General features: G+C 46.7%; 1 protein-coding gene across 11 annotated transcripts in view; it reads right to left on the bottom strand.

Annotated features, from left to right (window-relative positions):
• Positions 1–27,202, bottom strand: part of LOC147697229 (F-box-like/WD repeat-containing protein TBL1X) — a 929,968-nt gene that overhangs the window by 109,298 nt on the left and 793,468 nt on the right. For all 11 annotated transcript variants that reach the window (XM_086934318.1, XM_086934313.1, XM_086934320.1 and 8 more), the window contains one exon: positions 19,237–19,489. In XM_086934318.1, the coding sequence (XP_086790444.1) occupies positions 19,237–19,489 (253 nt within the window). The remainder of the gene's footprint in view (positions 1–19,236; positions 19,490–27,202) is intronic.

Here is a 27,202-nt window from a genome sequence, read left to right as displayed (position 1 = left end):
TGTGCCACCACCCTCGCCCCACTCAAGAAACCCTCCAACAACCACGCCAGCAAGAGAACCACCTGGTTCACCGACGAGCTGAAGACCTCCAAACACGCATGCCGGAAACTGGAGAAGATATGGTTGCACGAACGCACTCCAGACAACCACGCAGCCCACAAGGACGCCACCCGTAGACATCACCACCTCATCAGATTGGCAAAGAGATCCTCCTTCAAAGACCGCCTGGATAACAACGCACACGACAGCAAAGAGCTTTTCAGCATCGTAAAGGAACTCTCCAACCCCAGCGCCAACGCCAACGACATACGGCCTCACAAAAACTGTGCAACTCACTGGCCAAATTCTTCCACCACAAGATCGCTGACATCCATGACAGCTTCAACACCATGACCCCCTGACTACGCCAGACCCCATTTCCCCTGTGAACTCCACCAGGGCCAACCGCCTGACCTCCTGGTCCAACGTCAACAACGATGAGACACGCAAGGTCATGAACTCCATCCCCTCAGGATCTCCGTCAGACCCGTGCCCACACCACGTATTCAACAAAGCAGACGCTGCCATCGCACCACAACTACGGAAGGTCATCAACATCTCCTTCGAAACAGTAACATTCCCGGAAAGCTGGAAACACGCCGAAATCAACGCCCTCCTCAAGAAGCCCAAGGCAGACCCCAGGAACTCAAGGACTTCCGGCCCATCTCCCTGCTCCCGTTCCCGGCGAAGGTCATCGAGAAAATCGTCAACATGCAACTGGCCCGCCTCCTGGAAGACAACAACATCTTGGACCTGTCCCAGTCCGGGTTCAGACGAAACCACAGCACCGAGACAGCCCTCATCGCCCCCACAGACGACATCAGGTGCCAACTAGACAACAGCGAAACATCAGTCCTCATCCTCCTGGACCTGTCAGCCACCTTCGACACGGTCTGCCATCACACTCTAAAGACATGCCTCCTAGAAGCCAAAATCCAAGAGAAGGCCCTTGACTGGACCATGTCCTTCCTCTCCGGCAGAACCCAGAGCGTCCGCCTCCTGCCCTTCCGATCCGAGGCCACCCGCATCATCTGCGGCGTCCCCCAGGGCTCATCCCTCAGCCCGCGCTGTTCAACGTCTACATGGCCCCCTTGCACAAGTGGCCCGCCAACACGACCTAAATATCATCTCCTACGCTGACGACACCCAGCTCATCATCTCCCTCACCAATGACCCACACACCGCCAAAGCCAACCTCCACGAGGGAATGAAGGCCGTCGCAGACTGGATTAGGAACAGCAGTCTGAACCTGAACTCAGACAAGACGGAGGTACTCATCCTCGGACCCACCCCCTCAGCCTGGGACAACCCCTGGTGGCCGACCACACTGGGAAAAACACCGACACCCACCGACCATGCACGTAACCTAGGATTCATCCTCGACTCCTCACTCTCCATGTCTAAACAGGTCAACAACATCTTCTCCTCCTGATACAACACCCTCCACAGGATCTACAAGTGGATCCTGACCGAAACAAGAGGAACGTTGACACAGCCCCTCGTCAGCAGCAGACTGGGCTACAGCAACGCACTCTACGCAGGAATCCCAGATAAACACCTATGACGACTACAACGCATCCAAAACGCCTCCGCCCTACTGATCGTCAATGTCCCCCGCGGCAGCCACATCACCCCCCTCCTGAGAGACCAACACTGGCTCCCTGTTGACAAGAGGATCACCTTCAAGCTCCTCACCCATGCACACAAAGCACTCCACAACGCCGGACCAGCCTACCTGAACAGCAGACTCAGCTTCTACACCCCCACCCGTCAGCTCCGCTCCGCCAGCCTCGCCCTCGCCGCTATTCCACGCATCCAATGAACAACCTCCGGCGGCAGATCCTTCTCCTACCTCGCCGCCAAGACCTGGAACACCCTCCCTACCCACCTACGGCAGACCCAAGACCTACTTGTATTCAGAAGACTCCTCAAGACCTGGCTTTTCGAGCAGTAGAGGCACCCCCTCCCCTCAGCGCCTTAAGACCCTCACGGGTAAGTAGCGCGCCTTACAAGTACTCTGATTGATTGATTGAAAAGGCAGAGACCAGCAAAGCAGATTTGTGTTGGAAAAGCCATGTCTTGAGCTTTGTTCCTAAAGGTGAGCAGGTCCTGAACCTGTCTGAGGGCCAAAGGAGGGCTGTTCCATAAATGGGAGGCAACCACCTGAAAAGAACGACCTCCGACCCAAGTACCTGCAACTTTAGGAACAGGGATCAGGAGTTGAGTAGAGGACCTCAAAGTACGTTGAGGGATATAGTAGGGAAATCTTTGTCTAAGGTAAGGGGCTCCAATCTGATTAAAGGTTTTAAAACCAGAATCAGAGCTTTAAAGTGAATTCTTTTCTGAACAGGAAGCCAATCCAGGGATGACAGAAGAGGGGACATATGATTCCTGGGGCCTGCCAGAAAGATGCCCCTAGCCGCCGTATTTTAAATCACCTGCAAACGAGCAACTAAGTGGCTGGGGATTCCCAAGTACAAAGAGTTAGCATAGTTCAATTGCGAGGTTACCAGAGCTTGATCAATGGTTCATTTAGAGGTCTCTAAGAGATATACTCCAACTACGGACCCGATTTTCTTCAAATCCCATGAACTCTTCATAACATTATGAATCAAATGTTTCGTCACTAGTGTGCTCCGTAATCGGTGACACTTTCCTCCACCAAAATGCTATAGCTAGTTTAGTAGTTCCAAGACAGTCTACATTAGAATTCCATCTGATTTTCTGATAAAGTTCATGTTAGGGAATTAAAGACCCAGTACACAAATTTCTGAGGAGTCTGTAAACATGTATCCCAATATTTCTCTGAAAGCTTTATTTATCTCTTTACAGAATTCAGCCAATTTGTGGAATTCCCACCATATGTTTAGCAGGGTGCTTATTGCTGGCAGTCCCTCCAACACTTGGGAATAGCAGAAAGGAATATTTTATACATCCTGGTAGGAACACTATGCCACCATTAAAAAGCCTCACAATGGATTTCCCTGTTCTATATAGTGAGTGAGCTCTTCTGTATGTTTCTCCACAAAATCTCACCTTTTTGGGTGTTATAACTGTTCCCCTTGGCTTTCTCACTTTTGATTTACCATACACATTTAGTGGCTCCTCGACGTCTAATAGCACTGCATTGATTTTAGAAATTAGGCCTTTAGATGAGGTTTGCGGATTTATCATGAGTAGCTGCATTCTTTATGTTCAGCTGCATTAGCCAATGTCTGAGCTGTGCATATGGTAGTCGCTACGTTTCAATTATTCCAAAAACTTGATTACAATGATTAAACTATTTGATAGTGCCTTAATGAAGCATATCTGAAATTAGCCTGCAACCTCCGTTTAGTCGTTTTTCAAATGCCCCTTGGTGTAGTGCAGTTGTAAAATCTGGGTTTAGGCATATTGGGTATGCGGTGATCAGTAGATAGTGAGCCTCTGGGTTATCCCTACATCATCCAAGGCTTGTAGTAGTAGTAAAATATCTTTATTCGGTTTATGCAAAAAACATTAAAGCTCATCACAAACCTCTACAATAATTTTCCAACCTTCATTCAGTCACATAAAGGCCTATACTTTAAGAGTATTATAAAATAGTAAGCCTGCAGAATATACTATTTTAATCAATAAAACCCAAAACATTGACTAAAAGCAAGTTATCTTATTCATATCCCAATAATTAGTAAGTATCCTTATAGGAGCTTGGGTTTATCTTAATAAACTGGCATGTACCAGAAATCCTGACATAAGATATGAATTTCCATTAGATAACATAGTATAAACCACCACCAGCCGGTGCAGTGAGTGGTCATTGTCATTGTTTTGTAAGGGATTTCATCTTCCTCATTCTTAGTCTCCAAGCATGCAACAGGTATTTGGATAGGGTAAAAACTAACCATTCAGTGCGATCAGTTCTTAGAATTCGAATAGTATCTTTTAAGCGATCTGGCAAAGAAATACGACAAATAGGAAATAGCCAAGTTCGTATGATCGCAGTGTATTCAGGAGAAGAGAACAAGAAATGTACTTCATTTTCTTAGATTGCCGTGCAGGCGAGAATAATGGGCGAAAAACATTAGCAGCAGTCCAGTGACTGCAGAATTTACTGACTGGCAAAATGCCATATCTAAAATTTAAAAACAAGGATTTTGCTAGCTGAGGTTCTATGGTATTCAAAATCTCCTCTTGGTACATATAATCTTTAAAATCCAGGAACCTCCTTGTTAGGTCCTCGGTTCTTCCCCAATTATCTATAAATTATTTATATGGTCCCAATATTTATTTTTTAAATGTGTCAGAGATCTTTTTTTTTTACATTGCTCTCCAGGTTGGTCCAAAACTCACTCAATCCCTATTTAGGCATCCAGATCTTAACTAGGTTGGTGTGTGAGGGTTCTTCTAACAAACCCCTGCGGTGCCGGACACTGCAGTGTCGGTTCTTAATGTACTTTAGCCACGGGTTATTCCCTTTCGTGTCTGGTGCCATCACATCAATCAGTGAGTCTCTCAGGGGAAGTGGGGAATTGTTTGGCCAAACTCGAATCCAAAAGGCTAATGGTCTAAAGCCACATACCTGGACTACATTTTCGAGCCCACGATCCAGGCGCATGGGAATCAGAGGGGCATTTCTTGGGAGTTCCAGGACTGATCTCATAAAAACATTCTCAGTTTTTTAATCAAACTGACAATGTGACCCCATTACTCTGCTCCATATGCCGTGGCTCCAACGTCCTTGGCTTGATAAACTTTAACAAGTGGGGCAACAGGCCTGTAGGCTGACACTTTCATTTTTGTATTTGTGCAGAACTCACACTTTGCAGTATTAGATGGCATTTTGCAACTTGTGGGGCCCATATTAATGAGTTCATCAACCCCAGATAGTCAAATTGTGTCACCCGCTCTAGTGGAGTTTCCCCCATTTTAACCGTCCCCCTAAACGACTTGTGGGGATTAAAGGCCATGAATTTAGTTTTCATTACATTATTTTCCAAGCCAAATTTCCCACGCGATTCTAAGAAGCAATCCAGTAAATTTTTAAGCTCTATTGGTGTCCTAGCAATAAGTAGGGTGTGATCAGCGAAAAGCAGAGATGCCACTGCTTGACCAGCTAATTTAGGAGGATCACCTCTACAGTCTGATAATGTTTCGATTAATCCATTAATATATTGGGTGAACAGAGTGGGCGTCAATGCACATACTTGTCGCACTCCTCTTTTCACCCTGATCTTGTCTGTCAGGTCGCCATTCTTCCCCCATCTCACTTGGGCATAATTCTCCCAGTGTAGTCTAATGATAATTGCTACTAGATAATGTGGGACCCATATTTTATGTAAGACTTCCCAAAGTTTTTCCTAGGGACTAGATCAAAAGCAGCTCGCAAGTCCACGAACACAACATATACATGTTCCTTTTCAATGATCACATATTTCCACAGAATCAATAAAAACCTAAGCAATTGCTCAACAGTGATCAGGTTTTCTCTAAAGCCAGCTTGTAAAGGAGACAGTATTTGCCATTTCCTTATACAGTCTTCGAGCCTCTCCAGTAAGTGCCTCCAAAATAGTGTCTGTGCCGTGTCAATCAGGGTAATAGGCCTATAGTTCGCTAAGTCACTTTTATTCACTTTTTTAAATATTGGTATGACTTCCGCCCCCAACCAGGAGTCTGGCAAAACTGCGCCCTTTAAGATCGCATTGAACTATGATTAAGAATCACGTTCCAAATCTCTGGTTCGATGAGATACAAGTCACCTAGAATTTTATCTAACACTGCGGTTTTACCCTTCTTCATTTTAGCAAGTGCCTTCTGGGTTTTCCTTCAGTGTAAAATCAATCAGATATGCGTCCCTTGCCCTGTCTAAAAGAACCACGGATGTTAATTCACTAATCTCTAGTCTTGTGCTGTTTTCCCTATGTAGCCAAATAGGATAATTTCCAAGTGTTGTCCGGGTGTCTTCCAGGGTAGAGTTGATCAAGTCTACATACCTTATACTTTCAGAAAGGACTTCTGACGTTAATTCTGTACTCTCTAATCTTGTGTTGTTCTCCGATGCATATAAAAGTTTAAAGTCGTTTTACCAGGATTGTGGCTGGATATAATAACCTTCTTCTGCAGTAAGAGCTTTTGTTGCCTTGGCTAATATGTGCCTAAACTGTCTACTGTCCTTAATCCGTAAAGAAGCATACAGGTCTCTCCTAAATCCCTCATGCCAGCTTTTTTTGCTTCATTTTGAGCTGAGTTATAATTTTACCATTTTATAGCAATCATGTTCCTACAACCTGCTTTAATAGCTGCCATCAGTTCTGCGCTGACAGTCTTACATTGCGTGTCATACCACTCATTTTTTGCTACAACTAGATAGCTTAGGTGTCCCTGTCTTGAAAGAAAAACTGCTTAATCTGTGCCTTTAGTGTAATGAATACGTCCAATGTGGGTTGAGCTTCCATTGAACATTTACTTAGATTCACCAAAGACTCAGTTAAAATGGTGTAGATTTGTGCCAAGATATCATCCATTTTGTTGATCATGGTCCACTTGACCTTTTTCCTATCATTACTAACAACTATTGAGTTCATCAAGTGTTCTGCCGGGGGCGGGGGCTGGAGGGGAATAAATATGTCCAACAGTTATAAAGATAGAGCATAGGGTCATGAGCTAGTCTCTCAATGACCTCCATATCGAGAGATTTGCACCATAAGAATACATCCAACAGGATGCAATCAATCCTGGTTTTACTAATGGCTCTTTTAAATGTATATCTAAACTCCTTATTGGAAGATGAACAGCCATTGCAGGCCCTGGGGCTATACTTGATAGTAAAAAAGGCTACTTGGGAAGCTGCCTTCACGTTATTGGCTAGTCTGCTTTGTCCTAGGCTCGAGATGGCCCTCTCAGCATCCTCCTCGTCTGTGACGTTCAGGGTTGGCACAAGGGGCTCATAAGTAATGTTCATATCCCCGGCGATCACCAAGTTGTTAAATACCCTTTCTCTTTCTATGAATTCGTCAAGTGCTACTACAGTAGGTGAGTCCTAATGTTGTGGAGGAAATCTATTATAAATGTTAACCATGAGGAACGAGTCATTAGTAATTGTATTTTTAGGAGCCAAAGCTAGGAGATCGATGGATTTTGTGTCAAGCCATTTAAAGGAGCATTATAAATGGGAATTGATCCAGATAATAAGGCCCCCAGCTAGGCGGCCCTTAGGCGACGGAAGGGCTTCTATGCTGTAACTAGTTAAGCCCATTCTATGCTGTAATTAGTTAAGCCCAAACTACATAATTGAACTGTGGCCCATGACTCCTGAAAAAGGCATATATCATAAGTGTCAATAAACTTCCCGAGCTCATCATAATTGAATTTAGACTTAAAGTCAGATATGTTCCAGGATAGTAACTTTAGGTTCCTAATATGTTTTTAATTTAGACAAGATTGCCTTCCTTTATCCTCTATCAAGGTGCTTTGAGCACTTCCGGGTGGCAACCCCTTTACCCGTCATATATTACCATCTCTGGCCTCTTTTACAAACTGACCTTCATTGATAACATTTTGTCGGATGGCGGATTGATAGGCCCTAGGCCTCACAGTTTCTGGTACGACTATGAATACCTTTTTGAGAGGGGGTGTATATTTAAACTGGATTAACGATCCGTTTGATGCTGGCGTAAGGAGGTCTAGGTTGACCAATCCTTCCCTGAGCGTCCTACTAGTTAAATCCAGCATAATGTAATCATGCTCATTTATCACAGTGCAGTGCTTTACCACTACTTTATCAGAAGTTATTATTGAGAGGCAGTGGATTTGTGTTATCCAATGGATTACTTTGTTTGTAAAGGATTCACTTGTTTCTTCTACATCACCTGTCAATTTGGGGACATTTTCCATAAAATTGTGAAACCTGCCTTCACTATGAGTGTTCTTAAAGTCTCCCCATCCTTTTCCAGACCTAGTCCTACAGTGTTCTTCCATTCGATAGCCACCCCCTGCAAGTAAATACCAGGCACCCCATTGGGAGCATTCACTGTGGTGTGCTGGTGTTCTACCCCACTCTCCCCAGCATCAGGCCTCTTGTGGTGATTCCCACTGGAGTCAATGGTCCAGGATAAGGGATGGCATGTGATGAGACCCTTGCACTGCTCTCCTAGATTTGGATATAGGCACCTCCCTATTAGAAAAATGCTGCATGGGGTCATAATGAATTATAGGAGCCTTAGAGGATGCCATACCCCAGGAAAATGGGTCGATGAATGAATTACTATTTGCATGTCCCATCGCGGGCAATACTCTGTTAGGATATTGGGAAGCTGTGGCTTCTGCAATATCACTCCCCTGTCTAGGTGAGATGCGACTATTGAGTTGCTTGGTGAATATTGCCACAGTGACTCTCAGGTTCGACACATCAGCTACTAATTGTTTAACGATCACTTTGTGGTCTATTAGTTCACCCAGGCAGACACACATGTCCGTGTTAATTGTGCAACCCCCATGCCCTCCCTCCACAGCCCCAGAAATACATGAATCAGCAATGACATCACTGCCAGGCTTCTCTGTCTCAGTAATCATATGGGTCAAGGGCTCATATTGATTGGAACATTCAATGTCACAGGTCCCCAGTTGGCCAGACGGGACTTTGTTAAAACTAGGACTAGAGTCTTGTATTACCAGCCGCGCTATTGAAGAATTGACACCCCCGGCTTGTCACTGGCGGTGTCTCTGGAATTAGTATTGCTGGCACCATCAGGGATGGCAGAGGTAGTTAGAGGTAAAAACAAGTGGAGGTTTCCCAGAGGGGTTCTTCTTCGAAAAAATGTCAGGCGCTCTTCGTTCTGTATTGGTTAGTTTGTTGCGAGTGCCCATCAATTTATCGCGATTATTCAACAAGGACTCTACTTCGTCACTTAGTGTGTCAATATCATTGACTACACAGTTCTCCGCTGCACATGACACAGTCTGTCTGGCCATTTTGGAAACACCAATAGGACTCCCTTTGGCCTTCTTTTTACCCATATTATTAAAGGCCTTATCAGATATGCCCAAGAATTACAATACTTATGACGTCAAGGGACCAAGAACAGAACCCAGAAATAGAACAAAAATCAACAATGTCAGAGTTCACTGTGCATCAATAGCAATTACAGGAAGCGGAGTCCATATATAACATAGCCAACAGCTACTGGAGGCAAAGGAAAACCTCACAATACCTTGCATGAGGTAAGCTGGTGTTCTTGGTTCGACTCAGATGAAAAATGGCCAAAACCAAGGGGGGTAGCCCAGCCTCCTTCTGGCTGAGACGGGTGCAGGACAGGCTCGCCCTTGGCCAGGGCTTCGCCGGGCGTGTCCTGCGTCGCGGGGATACAGCAGCACTTCTATGCATGTTTGCCATGCCCCGCCCCCTCCCGGCAGCTACGTTAAGGCTGGAAAAACACTGGTGGACCCTGGGACTGAGAGTCCCACAATGGTGTTTGTAAGCAAGGGGTAGAGCTGCTCCCAAGATATCTAGTGTCCCAGGCTGGTAAAGCTGTTCATGTTGGTGTGCTTATGTGAGCATTTATGGGTACGGCTCTCTTTGGTACCCAAATAACATCTGAGGGTGGTCTCATCAATACTGCTTTTTACATGTTTGTCCACTTTACTACTGTCTTGACTTATTCCACTATCACCCTTCTTATTTAAGAAACTAGATAACAGACTTTAAAGTCAGGTAGGGCCAAGCTGCCCTGATTTTTGTGATTTTATAGTAATTTAAATGGAACTTTAGATTATGAGCCCTTCTAAATAAATGAACCACTGACTGACTGACTGATGGTATTTCTAAAGCGCACTAATGCCGAGGCGTCTTGGCGCTGAGTAAAGTGACCAACCAGTACTAGCCGAAGCATCAGTAAGTAAAGAGCCATGTCTTAATTTCCTTACTGAACAGTCTACGGTTAGTGATTTGTCTGAGGTTAAGTGGCCAGATGGGAGAAGCCCTTGCCTCCCCAACGTGATCTTTTAATCTTAGGAACCTTAACCAGACACTGGGCAGCAGACCTAAGGGAACGGCTTGGCTGATATCGAGAGAATAGGGATTGAAGATCTAGAGCCCCGTCTCCGGCCAAAGCCTTATGGACCAAGCATAATGCCTTGAACTCCACCCATCGTTGTACTGGAAGCCAGTGTAATTGACTGATAGAGCGGGAAGTAGGATGATACTTGGGCAGGTTGAGAAGTACTCTCGCTGCTGCATTCTGGACTGATTGCAGCTTGGCCAATTGAGCCGTGCCTGCTCCCAGATAAAGGGCGTTCCCGTAATCGATTCTAGAGAGGACGGTAGCAATTATGACTGTTTTCCTGAGAGAGAAGGGGATAAACGGCAATATCTTTCTCAGCCCTTTTAGCATGAAAAAGCACGCTGAGGCCACTTGATTAATCTGTGGCCGCCAGGATATGTCTTTGTCAAACACTATGCCGAGATTCCTAACTTTAGCCACTGGAAGCGGACAGGTCCCCGCTGAGATAGGCCACCAAAGCTGATTCCAGATGGAAGCCTTTTGGCCAAATTCAAGGACTTCTGTTTTTGCAGTGTTCAGCTTTAAAAAGTTCAAATTCATCCAGGACATGACCTTGGACATACACAAGGAGAAATGTCCTTGTGTATTGTCCTTCTTGAAGTGTTTCAATAAACCCACTTTCTACTTTTAATGGCAAGACTTAAAGAAGTAAAATACTCTCAGGAGTATATTAATTTTTACCACATGAATTCTTCCCATTCACGAGATAAACAGGGAGAACCATTAGTGTAATCCTTAAGCAAGGGGGAAGGTGGGGGTAATTTATCTTATATCATTCTTCCACTTTCTGTGTAATTAATAATGACTAGCTATTTAAAGTGGGCTGTAGTTCATCTGAATAGCTATATGTATCAGGCAGTGAGCAACCTCTTTTCTAGGTAAGGTCAACTTCAAGATTTATGCATAATCCTGTATCACACTACCATTTCGAATATCTGCAGTTTTCTGATTAATTCTTCAAAAGATTCAAGATTGACTGAAGACACAATTATGCTATTTGCAAATGTATGTGTATGCTTTCAAAATGTATACATTGTATATCACCGAACGAGGAATATAGGCAGCCAGGTGTGCAATATTTAAGGACAAAGACAAGAGGTATAAGAGGACACCCCTGCCATGTGCCTCTTTGTGACCAATATGGGTGGGACTTTTAGCACTAAGCGTTTTTAGTGCCCTTGGATTGACGTGGTTAGCTGATTTGATTGAGGTAAATTTGGTACCCAGGCCTTTATTTTTAAAGCTCAACCACAGAAAAGGCCAATCCACCCAGTCAAAGACTTTTGTTTACATTTTGGGAAAGCACTTTCTTTCCCAAGCCTTTTCAACCATGCGGATCCTCCTGCAAACATTATCATGAGCCTGCCTCTTAAAGATGAAACATGACTGAGCAGGACAGCTCAATCCTGGGAACAATTCCTCTAATCTATTGGCTAAGATTTGGGTGTACAATTTTATGTCAATATTTTAAAGCGCTCTCTGACTTTATGAGGTGTATTTCTGAAGACATTTCCCCTAGTTTCAATATCACAGTAATATTCACTTTGCACATTGAAGGTAAGACTGCACCTGAGGAAAAAAACTGAAAAGAATTGTAAGTTTCAGTATCAGCTTTGAAGGGAAGATCTGTAGAAGCAGTCCGTGTAGCTGTCTGGCCACTATACCTTCTCCTTTTGAGTTAGATGATCGCCCATTGTATCTCATCCGTAGTTAAAGTGGCTTCGATTTTTTTTATACATGGGTCTATGATATTTCAGTCAAATTAGCCTTTTATTTATTTTATTTATATTTATAGTAACATTTATTGAGCGCATGGCTACCCCCAACGGGGGTGTCCCGGCGCTATGGACCGCAGCAGCAAGAACCTCAACACTAGTAGCCAGAGAATAGCCATGTCTTCAATTTGCCTCTGAACAGGGATTCGGATTTTAGCAAGCGGAGATTGAGTGGAAGGGAGTTCTACAGTTTTGACGTATGTATTCTTCCTTTTTTAGATGAACTCCCATTTCTGACATTAATTCCTTGACAAGGGGGATTTTTCTTTTTTTCATGTAATTGACGCGCTAGTGGGTTCCAACTTTGTAACATGTTCATTTGCATTTTTCTCTAAATGCAGCATCATGATTTCTGCTCTTTTGACAGTTATAACTGTCAAGCTTCCCCTCGGTGCAGTTATTTTCCCAAGGAGTGTTAAAGAACGAGTCTGTTCGTATGCTTCAATTACGTCTTTAAATTCTGTTTTCAGCTTTTTTGTTTCCAAGTTCCAAAACCGGCACAAGTTGGTCATTAAAGAGACAACCTTCCACCCGAATATGGCCTAAAACACCTCTCAAACACCGCCTCAGATATCACTGTCCCCTAATTAAGAGAGAAATAGTCATCCACATGTTCTTTAACTTCTTGTTCTAGTACTGAGTCACATCAGAGGAGGGATGTAACTGCAATTTGCATCACCCTTTTTCCCCAAGTGCCTTTGTCAAGGATTATCCTTGTTGGGGCATTGCCAGAGACTATTTGTCTTATTTTAGAAGGCTGAACCATGGGAGCAAGTTACTGACCACCAGGCAGCTTGTTCTGGACTTGGACTGTGGATGTGTAAAGTTTTCATTGACTGGATATTACAACTTTGCATCATACAAGATATTTTCCTAGTTGCTTTTTGAGTGCATCTTCTACCCCACCAATCCTACCAGACAACAAAAAAATTATGCCAGTCTCGCCAAGCTTACCAATACAATACTTTATGATAAATTTTACCATTTCTGTACATTCCACTTAGAGACAGCTGGAGGACCAGAAGGCCTCCCCTTTACCTCTCTTGAAGATGTGAATGTACGGTGGACATCCTCCCACCGTGACAGCGTCTTATATGTAATGAAGCAGGAAGCTTTTGCTCTCTTCCCGACTACCACTTTCTTCCTACCCCTCGTCCCTTCTAACCCCCCAACCACATTCGTTACATTTTCTCATCTCCTCATCGTTCCTCTAGTCATCTCTTCTAGACTCAATTTTGATAACAACCACATAGGCTTTTTTTAATTATAACCTGTTTCTTTGAAGTAGCAGATTCATTATGAAAGCCCCTTAAGCTATAGCATCTAACTAGCCTTATTAGTCACACCACTTATACCAACTCAGATTTTTCTTAGAGGAATGCATAAGTCACTGCTTTAGAAATGTTCCCAATTATTAGGAACATTTATATTAACACCAGGTAAGAGCTCTCCGCGGGAGGCTACCATTATCGTTTGTCTTCTATCTGTTGAGTAGCTTGACTATTTGTGGTTTTTAAGTGTCCATAGTGTATCCCTCTCAGTCCAACCTAGGTACCTATATGAGTTCGCTGAGCGACTAGAGTTCAGTTTAAGTTGAAGATATATTCTAGCTTTATCTCTCTCATCAAGTCAGCAATTATTTCCTTTTATTGGTTTTCTTTTTGGCTTTGGGCCTGTGTGCGTAAGGATGACTTAACTGTTTGTTGGTTAAGTTTCTTCTCCATTTGTTTCCTGTGGATGTTTTACCTTCTTGAGAGTCATTTGCTTCATTTTTTGTCAGAAAAACAGTTAAACCTACAGTCATTTTTTATTAACAGTATTCCAAACAGGAAGCCCTGTCTGTAACAAATTCCTTACATATTTTAGCTGCACTGTGACATGTTAGATAGATTGTCTCCTCTGAAGGGTAGCATTAGAAATGTCTTGGAACAACTGGCATTTGAAGTTTTGCAAAGAGATCTCTCAATTTCTTACACCATTTTCATAATATCTTCCTTTTTTGTTAAAGTAATGCTGTCAGGCTACTATACGTTCTTTTAAGTTAGATGATCGCCTATTGTAAATCATCCTCAGTTATAGTGGCTTCTGTTTTTTTAGACACATGGGTTTACAGTTGTTCAGTTAAATTAGCCTTGTCTATGTTTTCTTCCTTTTTACGATGGGCTCCAATTTCTGACATTCATTCCAATTTCGCACGCCAATTATGTAAAAATAAGAACATGTAAGGTGTTTAGTCAAATTAAGGCCAACGTAATGTTTCCATAGAGATTTCATAAAATCCAGCAAACACTACTCTAGTAGGCACAAAATATGTATTTCATATCTTCAATATAGTGTCAAACATATTTGTCTTCGGACCACTTTACTTGAAAAAAATATTTGACTGTATGATTCTTCATGTTTTGTACGGAAGTATTCTGTGTTTTTCAGTTTCTTAAGTGCCCGAATTACGATTCGATTAAATCAAACACATTTCAGAATCAAACAAAACCGCGTAATACCCAGGGAGTAATTACCACCTGTTTCCTTACTTAAACATGGTGAGCACACTGTTAAACTTTGGTTCAAATATATCCAGAAGGTACAACTGGGAAAATAACAGCGAGGCATCTATTTAGTGCAGCTGATCCCTCGACAGATGTCTGTTACAAACCATGAAATGTTTATTAGCTTACCTTCCACAATGTGTTACTCGGGATGTTGTCTCTCATATCCACTGGGTGACATGTTCTGGGAGTTATTGTTTCGCAGCAAAGAGCAGTAACCCATTCACATATATTCCATTGTTATCAAGTCAATGTACGTGTGCGTTTAAAAATCATCTGCACAACAAGTTAACTCCCGAGAAATGCGCCTATGGGTGCCATGTTCCTCTGTGGGGGGTTTGGTTTCATTCTATGCCTCTTGCGGTTTACTCAGCTCAGATATCATTTGCTCTAAGGTAAGTGTCTTTTTAGCACCTTTTTCTTTGTGTTTGTTCTGAGCCTGTTTCTTAGTTGCCCGCCCAGCAATATTTGATCAATGTGTTGTCTAGGATGTCTTAGACTGCCCACTCGAGGTCTAGGCACTCTTCACCCTTTCTTGATGCAAGTCTCTGCATTCAGCAGACCATTAAGAGGCACCTATGCCAGCATCCAAGGTCTCCTGCTGGAAGACTTTCAGGTAGATCACTGTCTCTCTGGAGCCTGTGGAAAGCTTGATTGAGGATCAGATACCGACTGCGAAGGTCGCCTTCGCCAGAAGGAACCGAACCTCTAACTGATGTGTATGTCCTTTTTCTGCCTGCCCCAGCTCCTCGTCGCGTACAGACAAGAGATTAGAGCATAGGCATCAAAAACATGGAAGTGCAGGTGCAGAAAACGCTCCCATTTGAAACACATGAAGCAATGCGGAGTCACTAAACTGCATAAGAAAGAGCCCTAAGCTAGAAGTTCCAGATCCTGATCTTCTAGAAGGACAACAGTGGAAGCCTCCGCCACATGGCATTGCTTTTCTCTGCCCCAAGACGTTCTTCTGCCAGGATGCCACAGACTATACCAATATGAGCACACTGGATTCTTGTATGTGAGATAACAATACCAGGCATACAATTGAGGTAATGGCACACTAGACTAAGGCAAACACACAACTAATTCAATATGAAAAAATACATTTTTAATATGATAAAGACATATAATAAAAATCAATACATTGATCCAAATTGATAAAATAACATTGTACTAATACATATGTTGTCACAATAAAAATTCGTTTTTATGAAAAATAGATGGTTTCCTGCCGACACGTTTCGACATACACACTATGCCTTCATCAGGACTTTTACCATCATATTTCTTTCTAAAATTGAAGGGTAGTTTAAGCTGGTATAAAGTTGGATATTCCGCTTTCAAATTTCCAAAATTAGTTTTTCAAATATCATAGTTTTCAAGTAGATTATAACTCCACGGTAAACGAATCAGCGAAATCTTCAAGTTATAATTTTGTAGGAGATTAATCTAAAAAATGATTTTTTGGAAAACTGAAGCGCGGGAATGTGTATGCGGATACGTCGCACCGTTGTTTATTTACTGATATACCGCATATACGGGCTGGGAACAGTGAAATAGAAATCAGCATCTCTCCACCATGAACTGTCGAATTAAAGTGCAACTATCGATATATCGTGCACACGTTTTAGAAGAACGGCCGAATAAGCAATACAAACCCACGCTGTTTCTCGAATCGTTTAGACAAAACAACAAGCTTGAATTTGGACCATTATGGCATAACGCTTCATTTTTTAGATTAATCTCCTACAAAATTATAACTTGAAGATTTCGCTGATTCGTTTACCGTGGAGTTATAATCTACTTGAAAACTATGATATTTGAAAAACTAATTTTGGAAATTTGAAATCGGAATATCCAACTTTATACCAGCTTAAACTACCCTACAATTTTAGAAAGAAATATGATGGTAAAAGTCCTGATGAAGGCATAGTGTGTATGTCGAAACGCGTCGGCAGGAAACCATCTATTTTTCTTAAAAACGAATTTTTATTGTGACAACATATGTATTAGTACAATGTTATTTTATCAATTTGGATCAATGTATTGATTTTTATTATATATCTTTATCATATTAAAAATGTATTTTTTCATATTGAATTAGTTGTGTGTTTGCCTTAGTCTAGTGTGCCATTACCTCAATTGTATGCCTGGGATTGTTATCTCACATATATTGTTTGCCTTGTCCCAGGATATTGATCCATAGCAGGGGTCCTTGTTTTTGTCATAGGCACACTGGATTCTTGGTCAGGGGATTATGTGATATCTTTCAACAATGCTATGTCCCCACCCACCTGCAGAATGCATTTGGATGTACGCACACACCTGCGAAATTCATTTGAACGTGTCCAAGCACCTGTGGGGTTCTGGGAACACTTTTGTGGACTCCAGAGTTCAACTGTAGAGGTCTTCCTCATTTGAGAAGGTACATGTCAGACAGGAAAACAAACCTACACGAGGAAGCCATTCCTTGTTTTTTTTATTATGGGGGTTATTTTTGAAATAGCCAGATCAAAGTAACACTGTATTTCGTTGGAAGCACCACTATTGTTACCCGTTTTGAAGTTGCAGTCTCTGAAAGGGCATAGTGCATACTCTCGGGGGAAAGGCATTGTTGGGGGATCCAGAGGGCTTGACTCTATCAACCTTGCAGTACTGGGAAAGTTCATTACTTCCAGTTAACTGAGCAGAACCCCTAACACTACTGCCTTTCTGAATTTTGTTTGGCTGGAAACTCAATTTTCGTGGATTTATTTTTGAGTCATGAAACGTCTATTGATGGTTTTTCAGATTTTTCAGGTGTATTTTTTGTCGGCACTAGAAGGCTCGGGTCTGGAAGAAATGGGATGAGTTGCCTGGCAGTGCACAGCTCCAGAAGGGTGAAGGGGCCTTGAACTATTCTCTTCTGCCTTAGGGTTGACCAGGACTGCTCCTGCACCGACAGCCACTCCACGGGTCACCAGTGCTCCTGGTTGAGGGGTGTGATGATGACACATTTCACATCTACATGCTCAATGGAAACACATTCAACATCGAGGGTAACAAAAGCCACTATCTTGACATCAAGGTGTTCTTCTCCGTTAAAGTCCTCGATGATGAGGGTCTTGAAGACAAGTAGATTGCCAGTCTTCCACCCTTCAATTTCCAGAAGTCATAACATGAAATCCTGCCAAAAGTTAAAGGCAGTGAGTCATACCATACATGTTCCTCGTTCCATAGAGCCTCAATCCTCTGATGAAGAGGTGTCACTCAGCCCTGGGATGGAGGAGGACTCAACAGCCATCTTGTCACGGAGGGTCCGGCTACATAGGAAGCAACTTTGCTGGTAGATAAATATAAGGTAGTCTGGACTGATGCCCAAAAAATAAAGCACCTTAAATTCCAGCTTCTCTGCTACACATACTTATTGGGTAAGGTCCTAAACTGATTGATCGTTCCATTCACATAAACAACTTGGCCTCACTAAGGGTCCTAGTGATATCTGGGATCATTACCTCGAAGACATCTGCTCTTCCTGAAACTAGTGTGTAACAACATGTATCTCTCAACCAAACTCAACAGGTGCTCACTGTATGTATGGAATCAAGCTGCCTCTGCACAACAGTTACACACGTAACAGACGTCTATGAGTACTCACTCAAACAAAAGTTAACATGGATGTGATTCCTGTTGCAGCCCAGGGTTCTCTTTCTGGTTCTTTCTCAGATCGACCCTGGAGATAAATAACTTTAATTGACTTATACAGACCACTCCTTAAGATCCTGACTTGAGAATTCGCACCGGGCATGCTAAAAAAAAGTGGCCCACATTTGCATATTGCCTTTCCTCAAAATACTACTTCAGCAAAGTTTTATAAACACCTGAAAACAAGTGAGGCCACTTCTGCTCAGGCTCACGCTCACTATGCACACATTAGCGCGAGAAAGTGAGCGACACCTGTGCCCGTTGATAAAAGGGAGGTAATGGATGCCCATCTGCCTCCAGAAAGGCCACTCAGGGCCCCACTGGGCCGCTGGCAACATCTGAACAAACCCGACCAAGCCCGAAATCGGCACCCCAGGCTTCGAAAAAAGCAGGAACTTCGATACTGGCCCCTCCGGCATTGCCCGAGTGCCTGCCTTACCAATCCGACCCCAGTTGCCATCCTGTTGATCGAAGAGGGTTACATAGATCCTACACATGGTGGACTGTATCCAATGCAAGCCAAGACTTGCATGAAATGATCCCCCACAAACTGCTTCATTCTTCGTATGTCTGCACGTCTATCTCATCTCAAGGTGCATTAATTAATCTCTTGACCACAGTTCCCGAATGTAGTGTTCACTATTTACTCCACCTCATTTGTGGCTCTACAGGATAGGCAGAGTAGACATAATCTGGTGTAATCAGGCAGAATCAAAAACACTTCACTATAAACTACAGGTGCCTACTCGCACGGAGCTAAGGCAATATAAGAGTACCAATCTGGCTGCTCTAGCAGGAGAGCCAGAAACTTCACACATACCACCAAGCAATTCCGACACTTACAACCAATCATTTCCTCACCCGTGATACCTGTCCACTAATGCTCTTCAGTGTGCGGACCGTAATTACACCGCTCTTCAGCAGCTGGGAAAATTAAATAAATAATTTGTTTTCCCTCGACGTCTATCAACGCCCCCCCCCCTCCCCCCACCAACACACACACCGCCCAGCAGCTCATGGGGACCAGTGTGGTTTTTAAATAATATGTAGGAGACCACGCATGTCCCTAAGAAAGCAACTATTTGGAAACAACGGTCAATATTTCTAACGTTTTGGCAAACTGACATACATACATGTTGTCGCTCGTTCACTTACTTAATGCATGTGCCCCATTCTCTTCCCCGTTCACAGTGGCCTCCCCGTTCTTTGGTGTGTGCTGCTGTGATGTGACAGTAGTTGCTCCGGCAGCAGTGGTCGCCGTTATGGTGGCGGTGCAGGCTGCTGCACTGGCTTGCTGCTGAGCTAGTTTTTCTCGGAACGCCTGCTGGCGAGATTGTACAACATCTGGCATCACAGCATCTATCAAGGACAGGGATTCTATTGGCCTACCATCAAACACGGTGCCATCCTGAAAAAGAAAATATAACTCAAAGTTAACACATTTCCACTTCTGAGGGAATAGTGTGGTAAAACACAAACAGACAAGGATCTCTTCTCCAATAGAAAACAATAAAAAAGTCTACTCAAAGCAATTGACAGTCATTACCTTCTGGATGACGAGGAGAAACGGTAACACCCTTTGTGTAGTATAAGTAGAATAGAAGAACTGAATGCAGCCAGTAAAAGCAAGCTTTGGCAAAGCCAATAGGTTTCCCCTCTGCGAAATCCATTGATTTTGTCAATTTTATTTAGAAGAAAACGAAGCGCTATGACGCATGTAGTATTGACTGCAACATAGCACTTTTTTTGGTTCACCTCTAAGCTATGTTGCACAGCAGCTCCTGCAAATGTGCAACAAGTAAAAAAAAAAAACACTGACAGAACCAACAGATTTCGGAGAGGTGAAACCCAACGGGTTTGCCAATGCTTGTTTTTTTTTTTTTTTTTTTTTTTTAATTTGTTTATTATGCAAGAATAGCAGCACATTACAATGTACGAGGAGTCCTTCGCCTACAACCCATCACGGGCCGGCAGCGGACTGCCACGCCACAATCATGACATTTACATGTAACAAGCAGAAGGACCAATAGATCAAAGTTAAGGTCTCGGTAGCAATACGGATCAAGCAGGGCAACCCCCGTCCACTATTCCTGTCTGCGTTGCGGTGTGCTTGCGTGTATACAAACAACATTGTACATTTTTATCATTTTCTCCCAACCAAAGCCCTATCCCCTGCACCCCCCCCCCCCCAACTGGTCCCGTGTGTGTGCTTCTCGTGTGTGGTAGTGTGCGACCCGGTGGGGCATTATGGCCCGTGCCACTCTCCAGTCCCCAGTATCCCTGCAGGAGGCTCCTGGTGACTCACATATGCAGCGGTGTGATGGCCTCTCCCACCTAGTGATATGCCATAGTGCAGTGTGCCGTCCTATCCGGGCTCCATGTGTAGGTCATTATCTTGGTCGTCCCCCTCCCCCTCCGTGGAGGCATCCCCGTCTGTTCTGGAGGTTAGGTAGGACTGGTACAGCCCCCAGAAGTTCTTGGGGCGGCTTCTGGGCGGGAGGAGCTCACTGTATGCGTCTGCCTGGGTGTTGCAGTATTTCATGTCACTAGACCATCTCTTCAGTGTAGGGAGGGGACCCCTCATCCAGCACAGTGCCACCACCCTTTTCGCAAGGAGCATGCCCATGCTCACCAGCTTTCTCACCGCGACAGGAATCTGCTTTGTATATCCCATCAGTGCGAGGGCTGGGCTAAGGGCCAAGTCCTGTTCCACTATACTACTGAGTTCTGCGAATACGCAAGCCCAGTACCTCTGTACTCCTGGGCACCACCAGGCTAAATGTAGGAAGTCCGCCACTGGCGCATGACATCTCTCACAGTGTGGCGTGTCCCGCAGGCCGTATCTGTGCAACCGTTCAGGCGTGTGATACACCCGCTGCAAGAATTTAAAGTGAATCAAGCGGTGCCGCCCGTTCAGGGAAATGCGCCTGGAGGCCGCGCAGCAGTACCCCCACATGCCGTCATCGATTGGAGTCCCTAGGTCAGTCTGCCATGCTAATCTCGCCCTGGTGTAGTGCAGTGCCGTGTGCTCATGGCCTATCCTATACAGCCTAGAAATCAGTTTCTTCGGGTTCTCGGTGTCTATGGTGTATACCAGTTCCGGGACTTCTGGGGGTTCCTCCAGGTCGGGGCCCAAGAGATCCAGCAGCGCGCTCCTCACTCTATGATACTGAAAGCGTTGAAGCGCTGTGGCACGCTCCACTCCGTGCGCGAGTTGATCCCACGTCTTCACCTTCCCTTGCAGAAAGAGGTCACCCATGGTGCGTGCGCCTAAGTCGTTGAGGGCCTTGTACACACCAGGCTCCGCCAATGTTGGGAGCCAAAGCGCCCATTGTATCGGCATGTTGGGCGCATACATCAGGACTTTGTCTTGGCGCTGCAAAATAGAGTGCCAAGCGTGGTTAGTGGACAGGAGGGAGTCCAGCACTCCCACTCTGCGGTCCCTGGGTCCGCATATTGTTGCCGGAAGTGGGGTGGGATCCGCGAACAGTCGCTCCAGGATCACATGCGGGATTGCCGGGTCACCATGTATCCAGGTGTGGAGATGGGAGGCCTGTGCAATCCTGTAGTATTGCTCCAGGTCTGGGGCAGCCAGACCTCCCTGCTCGTACGGTAATTGTAGCACCTTCCATTGTACTCTAGGTTGTTTACCGGCCCACGCTAGCCTCACCAGTAGCTTGTTAATGGTCGCAAAGAAAGCCTTCGAGAGGACCAATGGGAGGTTATTGAAGAGAAATAGAAATCTCGGGAGGATTACCATTTTCATCATGGCTATTCTGCCCATCAGCGACAGGGGGAGCTTAATCCAAATCTCCACGTCGTCTACAAGTTTACTGTAGGCTACCCCGTAGTTCTCCCTGAGCATCACTTCTGAATCCGTGTGGAGCATGATGCCTAAATACCTCACCGGTTCCGTGGACCATTGGAGCGGGTAATCCATCTCGAAAGGCTCGGTGATAGGGGTCAGCGGGAAGGCCACTGATTTAGGCCAGTTGACCTTAAGTCCCGAGAGCGCGCCAAACCTCACCACTTCCCTCAAGACCGATGACAAGTTATTGGCCGGGTCTCTGATGTACAGCAGAGTGTCATCCGCGTACGTGGAAATGCCAATCTTGTAAGTAGGGTAGTTGATGGCTTCATAGGAGTGATATTCCCGCATCGCGCACGCTAGTGGCTCCGCCACCAGTGCATAAAGTAGCGGGGAGAGGGGGCACCCCTGTCTCGTGCCTCTGCTAATGGCAATCGGCTCAGAGACAGCGTCCCCTAGCCTGATCCTCGCCGTGGGCATGTGGTAAAGCGCGCCTAGAAGTTGGAGGAATAACTCCCCCAGTCCCAACTTTTTCAGTACCCTACGCATGAAGGGCCACTCCACAGAGTCAAAGGCCTTCTCCATATCGAGGAACACCGCTACAGCCTTGGTGTCATGCCTAGTGTGCTGCATGGCCCCCATGACAGTCCGTATATTATAAGTGAGATTCCTTGCTGGGATAAACCCTGCCTGCTCCGGGGCTACCAACTCCGGGGCTACCAGTGCCAGTCTGGTCGCCAGGACCTTAGCATAAAGCTTAGCGTCCACGTTCAGTAGGGACAGGGGGCGGTATGAACCTGGGAGATCAGGCGGCTTGCCCGGCTTCAAGATTGTGACGATGAGCGCCTCTCTCATCGAGGGAGGCATCGCGCCATACTCGCATATTTCATCAAAGAGGGTGGAGAGGTACGGCAACAACTTGTCCCTGTATGCCTTATAGAATGCCACCGTCAGCCCGTCTATCCCGGGGGCGCTTTCGGGCTTCATGGTGTCTAGCGCGTCCGATATCTCCTCGCGGAGTATAGGGGACATCAGGAATTCCCTCTGCCAGTTATCGAGGAACGGCATCCGAATATAGTCCAAATAGTTGTCAATTTGGGCGTCCACCCCAGTGATCTTGGTAGTATATAGGTCCTCATAGAATCTCCGAAATTCCGCTAGAATGTCATCCTCCGCAGTGACTCTCTCCCCCCCCGGGGTCCGCAGCTCAGGGATTGTCTGCCTGCGCCTAGTGCCCTTCATTATCCTAGCCAGCAGTGCTCCGGGTCGATCTCCTTCTCCATAAGAGCGAGCTGTCGCGTATTTACCCAGGTGCCTAACCTCTCTATCCGCCTCCTCCTGGAACTCTTTTAGCAGGTCCTGCAAGGACTCATCCCCGAGTGGGGCCGGGTCTAATAGCTGGCGGCGTTCAGAGGCCGCAATCTGCGCTTCGAGAGACTTAAGCCTGTTCCTAATAGCCTTGAGGACACTGGAGTGTTTTGCCATGACTACCCCCCTGACGTAAACTTTGAATGCCTCCCAGACTGTCCCGAACCTGTCCACTGAGCCTACGTTAGTGGCGAAGTAGGTGTCTATGTCCTCCCCCAGGCCAGCCCTGAACGCCTCATCTAGTAGGGAGTATGGCGGGAAGCGCCACGTGAACGGAGGGATCCTTTGCTTGGGAGTGGTCAGTACTAGCAGCACTGGGGAGTGGTCCGACAGGGTACGTGGGAGCGCCCTGCAGTCCTGAACCATGGGAAGCAGTGTGTGCGAGGACAGCCAGTAATCTATCCTGGTATGGATGTTATGATACGCGGAGTAGTGTGTGTATCCCCCCTTGTCGGTGTGCCTATCTCTCCAGACGTCTACTAGCCCCAGTCGCAACATTTCAGCCTGCATCTGTAGAGCGGCCGCCGCCGGGCGACGGGGGGGGCCCGCCGACCTTTCCAGCTCTGCATTAAATGTGAAGTTGAAGTCCCCCCCCCAAAGCATTCGGTCAGCGGGGCAGTCGGCACAGTGGGCCGCCATTGCCGCGTAGAAGTCGGGGGCGTCGTAGTTCGGACCGTAGACGTTCATGACTAGTATGTCGTGGCCCTTGCCCACGCACCTGCTCAACACAAACCTCCCTTCCGGGTCCGCTTTCAGTAGTGTGAGAGACAACTTGGATTTCGGGTTGATCCATGTAAGGACCCCCCTTGCGTGTGTAGTGAAGCCCGCGTAAGTGGCGTGTCCCTGAAGCCCCCTGTGCTTGAGCATGTTGCTGGTGTCAGGCAAGTGAGTTTCCTGCAAGAGTGCCAGGTCTATGTGGTGTCGAAGTAGGTACTGCAGCACCTTGCGGAGTTTTCTGTAATCATTTAGCCCCCTAACGTTCCAAGTGACAGCCTTGAGGGTCTCTGTGTCACTCGGGAAGTCATCCTGTGATGCATCAACCATGGTCCCTAAAGAAGCACATTAATGTCAAGGCCCTGCCATACACCTCTCCCCCCCGTCCATAGCAGCCGTCCATGCCCTCCGAGGAGCACAACATTTCAAAGCACAATCTGGACCCCCCCCCCGAACAGTACTGAACCCATACCCCCAACCTCTCCCCCCCCCCACAGTCCACCACCCCCAACCTGGTGCGACCGAGCCCTCCAACTCTCGCGTCCCCCCGCCTCCCACAGTCACCCAACCCCCAACCTGGTGTGACCGAAATTCCAGTGCCCCTCCCCCCCCCCCACATTCAAACCCATGCAACAATTCCCCATTTCAGCTCTAACCGAGCCGTACTCGCTGTAAGCGCTGGGGCAGAGGTAGCCTGTGTAGTCCTTGTGTCGTCCACTACCCCACCGGGACTATCAAACAGTGTCCTTCAGCTTGCCCCTTCGCCAGCGCCTCGTTAACAAGAGTTAGCAGTGTCCGCTACGTTCCACAGTTCACCATAGTGCGCAAGTGCTCACCCCTCCGGCCCCCCCCCCCCAGATTCTGCAGTACCCTCCTGTGTCTCGCATATGGGAGCCAAGTACCGCCTAGGGCAGTGCCAGCAGCGCAAGCGCAGCCCCCCAGTGGTCCCAGTACATGACACACAAATCTCACCCACAGTCCAACGAGTACTAGTCCAGGGCCTGTGGCTGTGCGCCCCTGAGCGGCTATCTCCATTAGACCAACGAGGGGAATCAGGGGTGCTGAAGCGAACAGTTACTCGGATTGCACTGCTGACCGCCCTCCGTTATTCAGTCCTGTTCCTCGAGGTCCCCATCGCAGTTCCGTTCCGCCGATTGTGGGCTCGGACTCCCCTGGGCCTCTTTCATCCAGACCTTCAAGGATTTTTGCAGTTCTTTAGGGTCCGTGAAGAAATGCGAGCGCCCCTGCCTATTGATGCGTAGTCTCGCTGGGTATAACATGGCGTAGTCCAGGCCCAGGACTCTGAGTTGCTGTTTGTACGGAACAAATCTCCGTCTCTCCTCCTGGACCTTCGAAGTGAAGTCGGGGTATAGCGATATGTCCATTCCCTCGTACTGCAGTTTGCCCTTTTCACGGGCCGCTCTGAGGGCAGCGTCTCTATCCCTGTAATTTAGTAATTTAGCTATGATCGGCCTAGGGTTGGTGCCCGGGGGGGGCCTCGGGCCGAGGGTGCGATGGGCGCGTTCCACTATGAACATTGGCGAGAAGGTGTCTTCCCCCAGCATCGTCTTCAGGAGTTTTTCAATAAACAGTTCCATTTTGCCCGTTTGGGTCGATTCAGCCACGCCCGTGACGCGGATGTTGGAGCGCCGGGAACGCGCCTCCAAGTCCTCCGACTTCTCCTGGATGACCTGAAGTAGTCTACCAAATTGCTTACGGTCAGAGTCCCACTCGGTCTGCGCCTCCTCCGCCTCAGTGAGTCTGCGTTCTGCCATGTCCAGTCTCTCCGCGTGCTTGTCCACTCTTTCTGTCATCCGGTCCATCCGGTAGGCCAGTGCATCAATCTTGCTCCCAATGGCCGACATACCCTCCTGCAGCCCTTTCTCCATAGTGGTAAGCATCTCTTTGATTTCGGCACATAGTGAGGGACTCTGGTCACCAGTCGTGTTCGGGGACTGGGCTGCCGGTCGTTCCGGTTCCTTCTGCCTTCGCTGCTCAAACGCCAGCTTCGTTTGCGTCCGGTCTCCCTTGACCATCGTGAAGATTCGGGGAGGCAGTGGCACCTCCCGACGGGGAACCCACTGTATGCCTGATCAATGTGTTTGCACCCTCGCTGGCGGTGTAAGGCTGCAGTGGTGCCGTAATCTGGGCTGCGTGGGGAGCGCGGCCTGCTGGGGCCTGGCGGCGCCACTTATGTGATTGGCCTCCGGGATGGCGAGGGGGTCGCCCTCCAGTCTCCCCAATATGGCCCAGGGCAGCAAAGAAGTCCGTTCTCGCGGGGGGAGACCACTGCCCCACACAGGCTGCTCGCTTCCTGATCAAGGTCCGGCACCCCTCAACTGTGGGGATGTATGCCAGGCAGAGGCCCGGGCCGAGCCTACCTTCTGGGTGTTCCTCGGTCGCCACGTGGTCCGCAACCTGCCCTGCAGTCGCACCGGTGTCGTCCTCGCTGCCCCCTCCGGCTCTCAGGGGTGTGTCAGCCGCTCCGCTGCTGCTCCGGTGCGTGTTTCCGCCGCGTGGGGCAGTCAGGGGGCCAGCCACTGCCAAGTATCGTCCGACCCCCAGCCGACCGCTCGCTCCTGCCGCACGTCGGGTGACGTCGCTCGGCCTCGCCGGGCAGGAAAGGCCGGGGATTCGGGCCTGGTCCGGCGCCGGAAGGGCAGTCAGTCAAAGTAGGGTTTCCCCGGGCCGATTTCGGCCAGGATCGCAGCCGGAGGTCCGTTAGGGAGAGGGGGGACGCGGTCCGCTGGCCAGTTGTGTGTGGCACTGCTGGTGAAGGATAAATGCCGGATAGTCGGTGGCGCTGGCACGGAGCTCCGCTCTTACGCGTCCGCCATTGACGCCGGCTAGCTCCGCCCCCCGGGTTTGCCAATGCTTGTTATCGTATCCATTGTTCCTTGTGCATGTGAACACGTTGGCCTGGGCTGTGCTATCAACTGTATTTGTGTGATGTTACACAGAAGTCGCATGGCAGTGTGCACCGACTGTTAAACCTCTAGAATTATCTTTTTTTCTATTTAACTGAAGCTGTTTGCTTGGGGCACTTATTTGACATTCAATATTAAGAAAATACAAGTGCATTATGCTAACGTACAGAGAAACAGGACGAATTTGCTTATATTGCTTTTTAAAAAAAAATATTTTTGATATTGCTTCAAATGTAGCTCAGTTTTCAAGCTTCCAAATGTGGAAGGTTGTTATCAGTTATACAATTGACAGGTACGGTTTATG

Source organism: Lissotriton vulgaris, chromosome 8 (genome assembly GCF_964263255.1).
Source record: "Lissotriton vulgaris chromosome 8, aLisVul1.2, whole genome shotgun sequence".
NCBI lineage: Eukaryota > Metazoa > Chordata > Amphibia > Caudata > Salamandridae > Lissotriton > Lissotriton vulgaris.
This window is presented reverse-complemented; position numbering and strand designations above follow the sequence as displayed.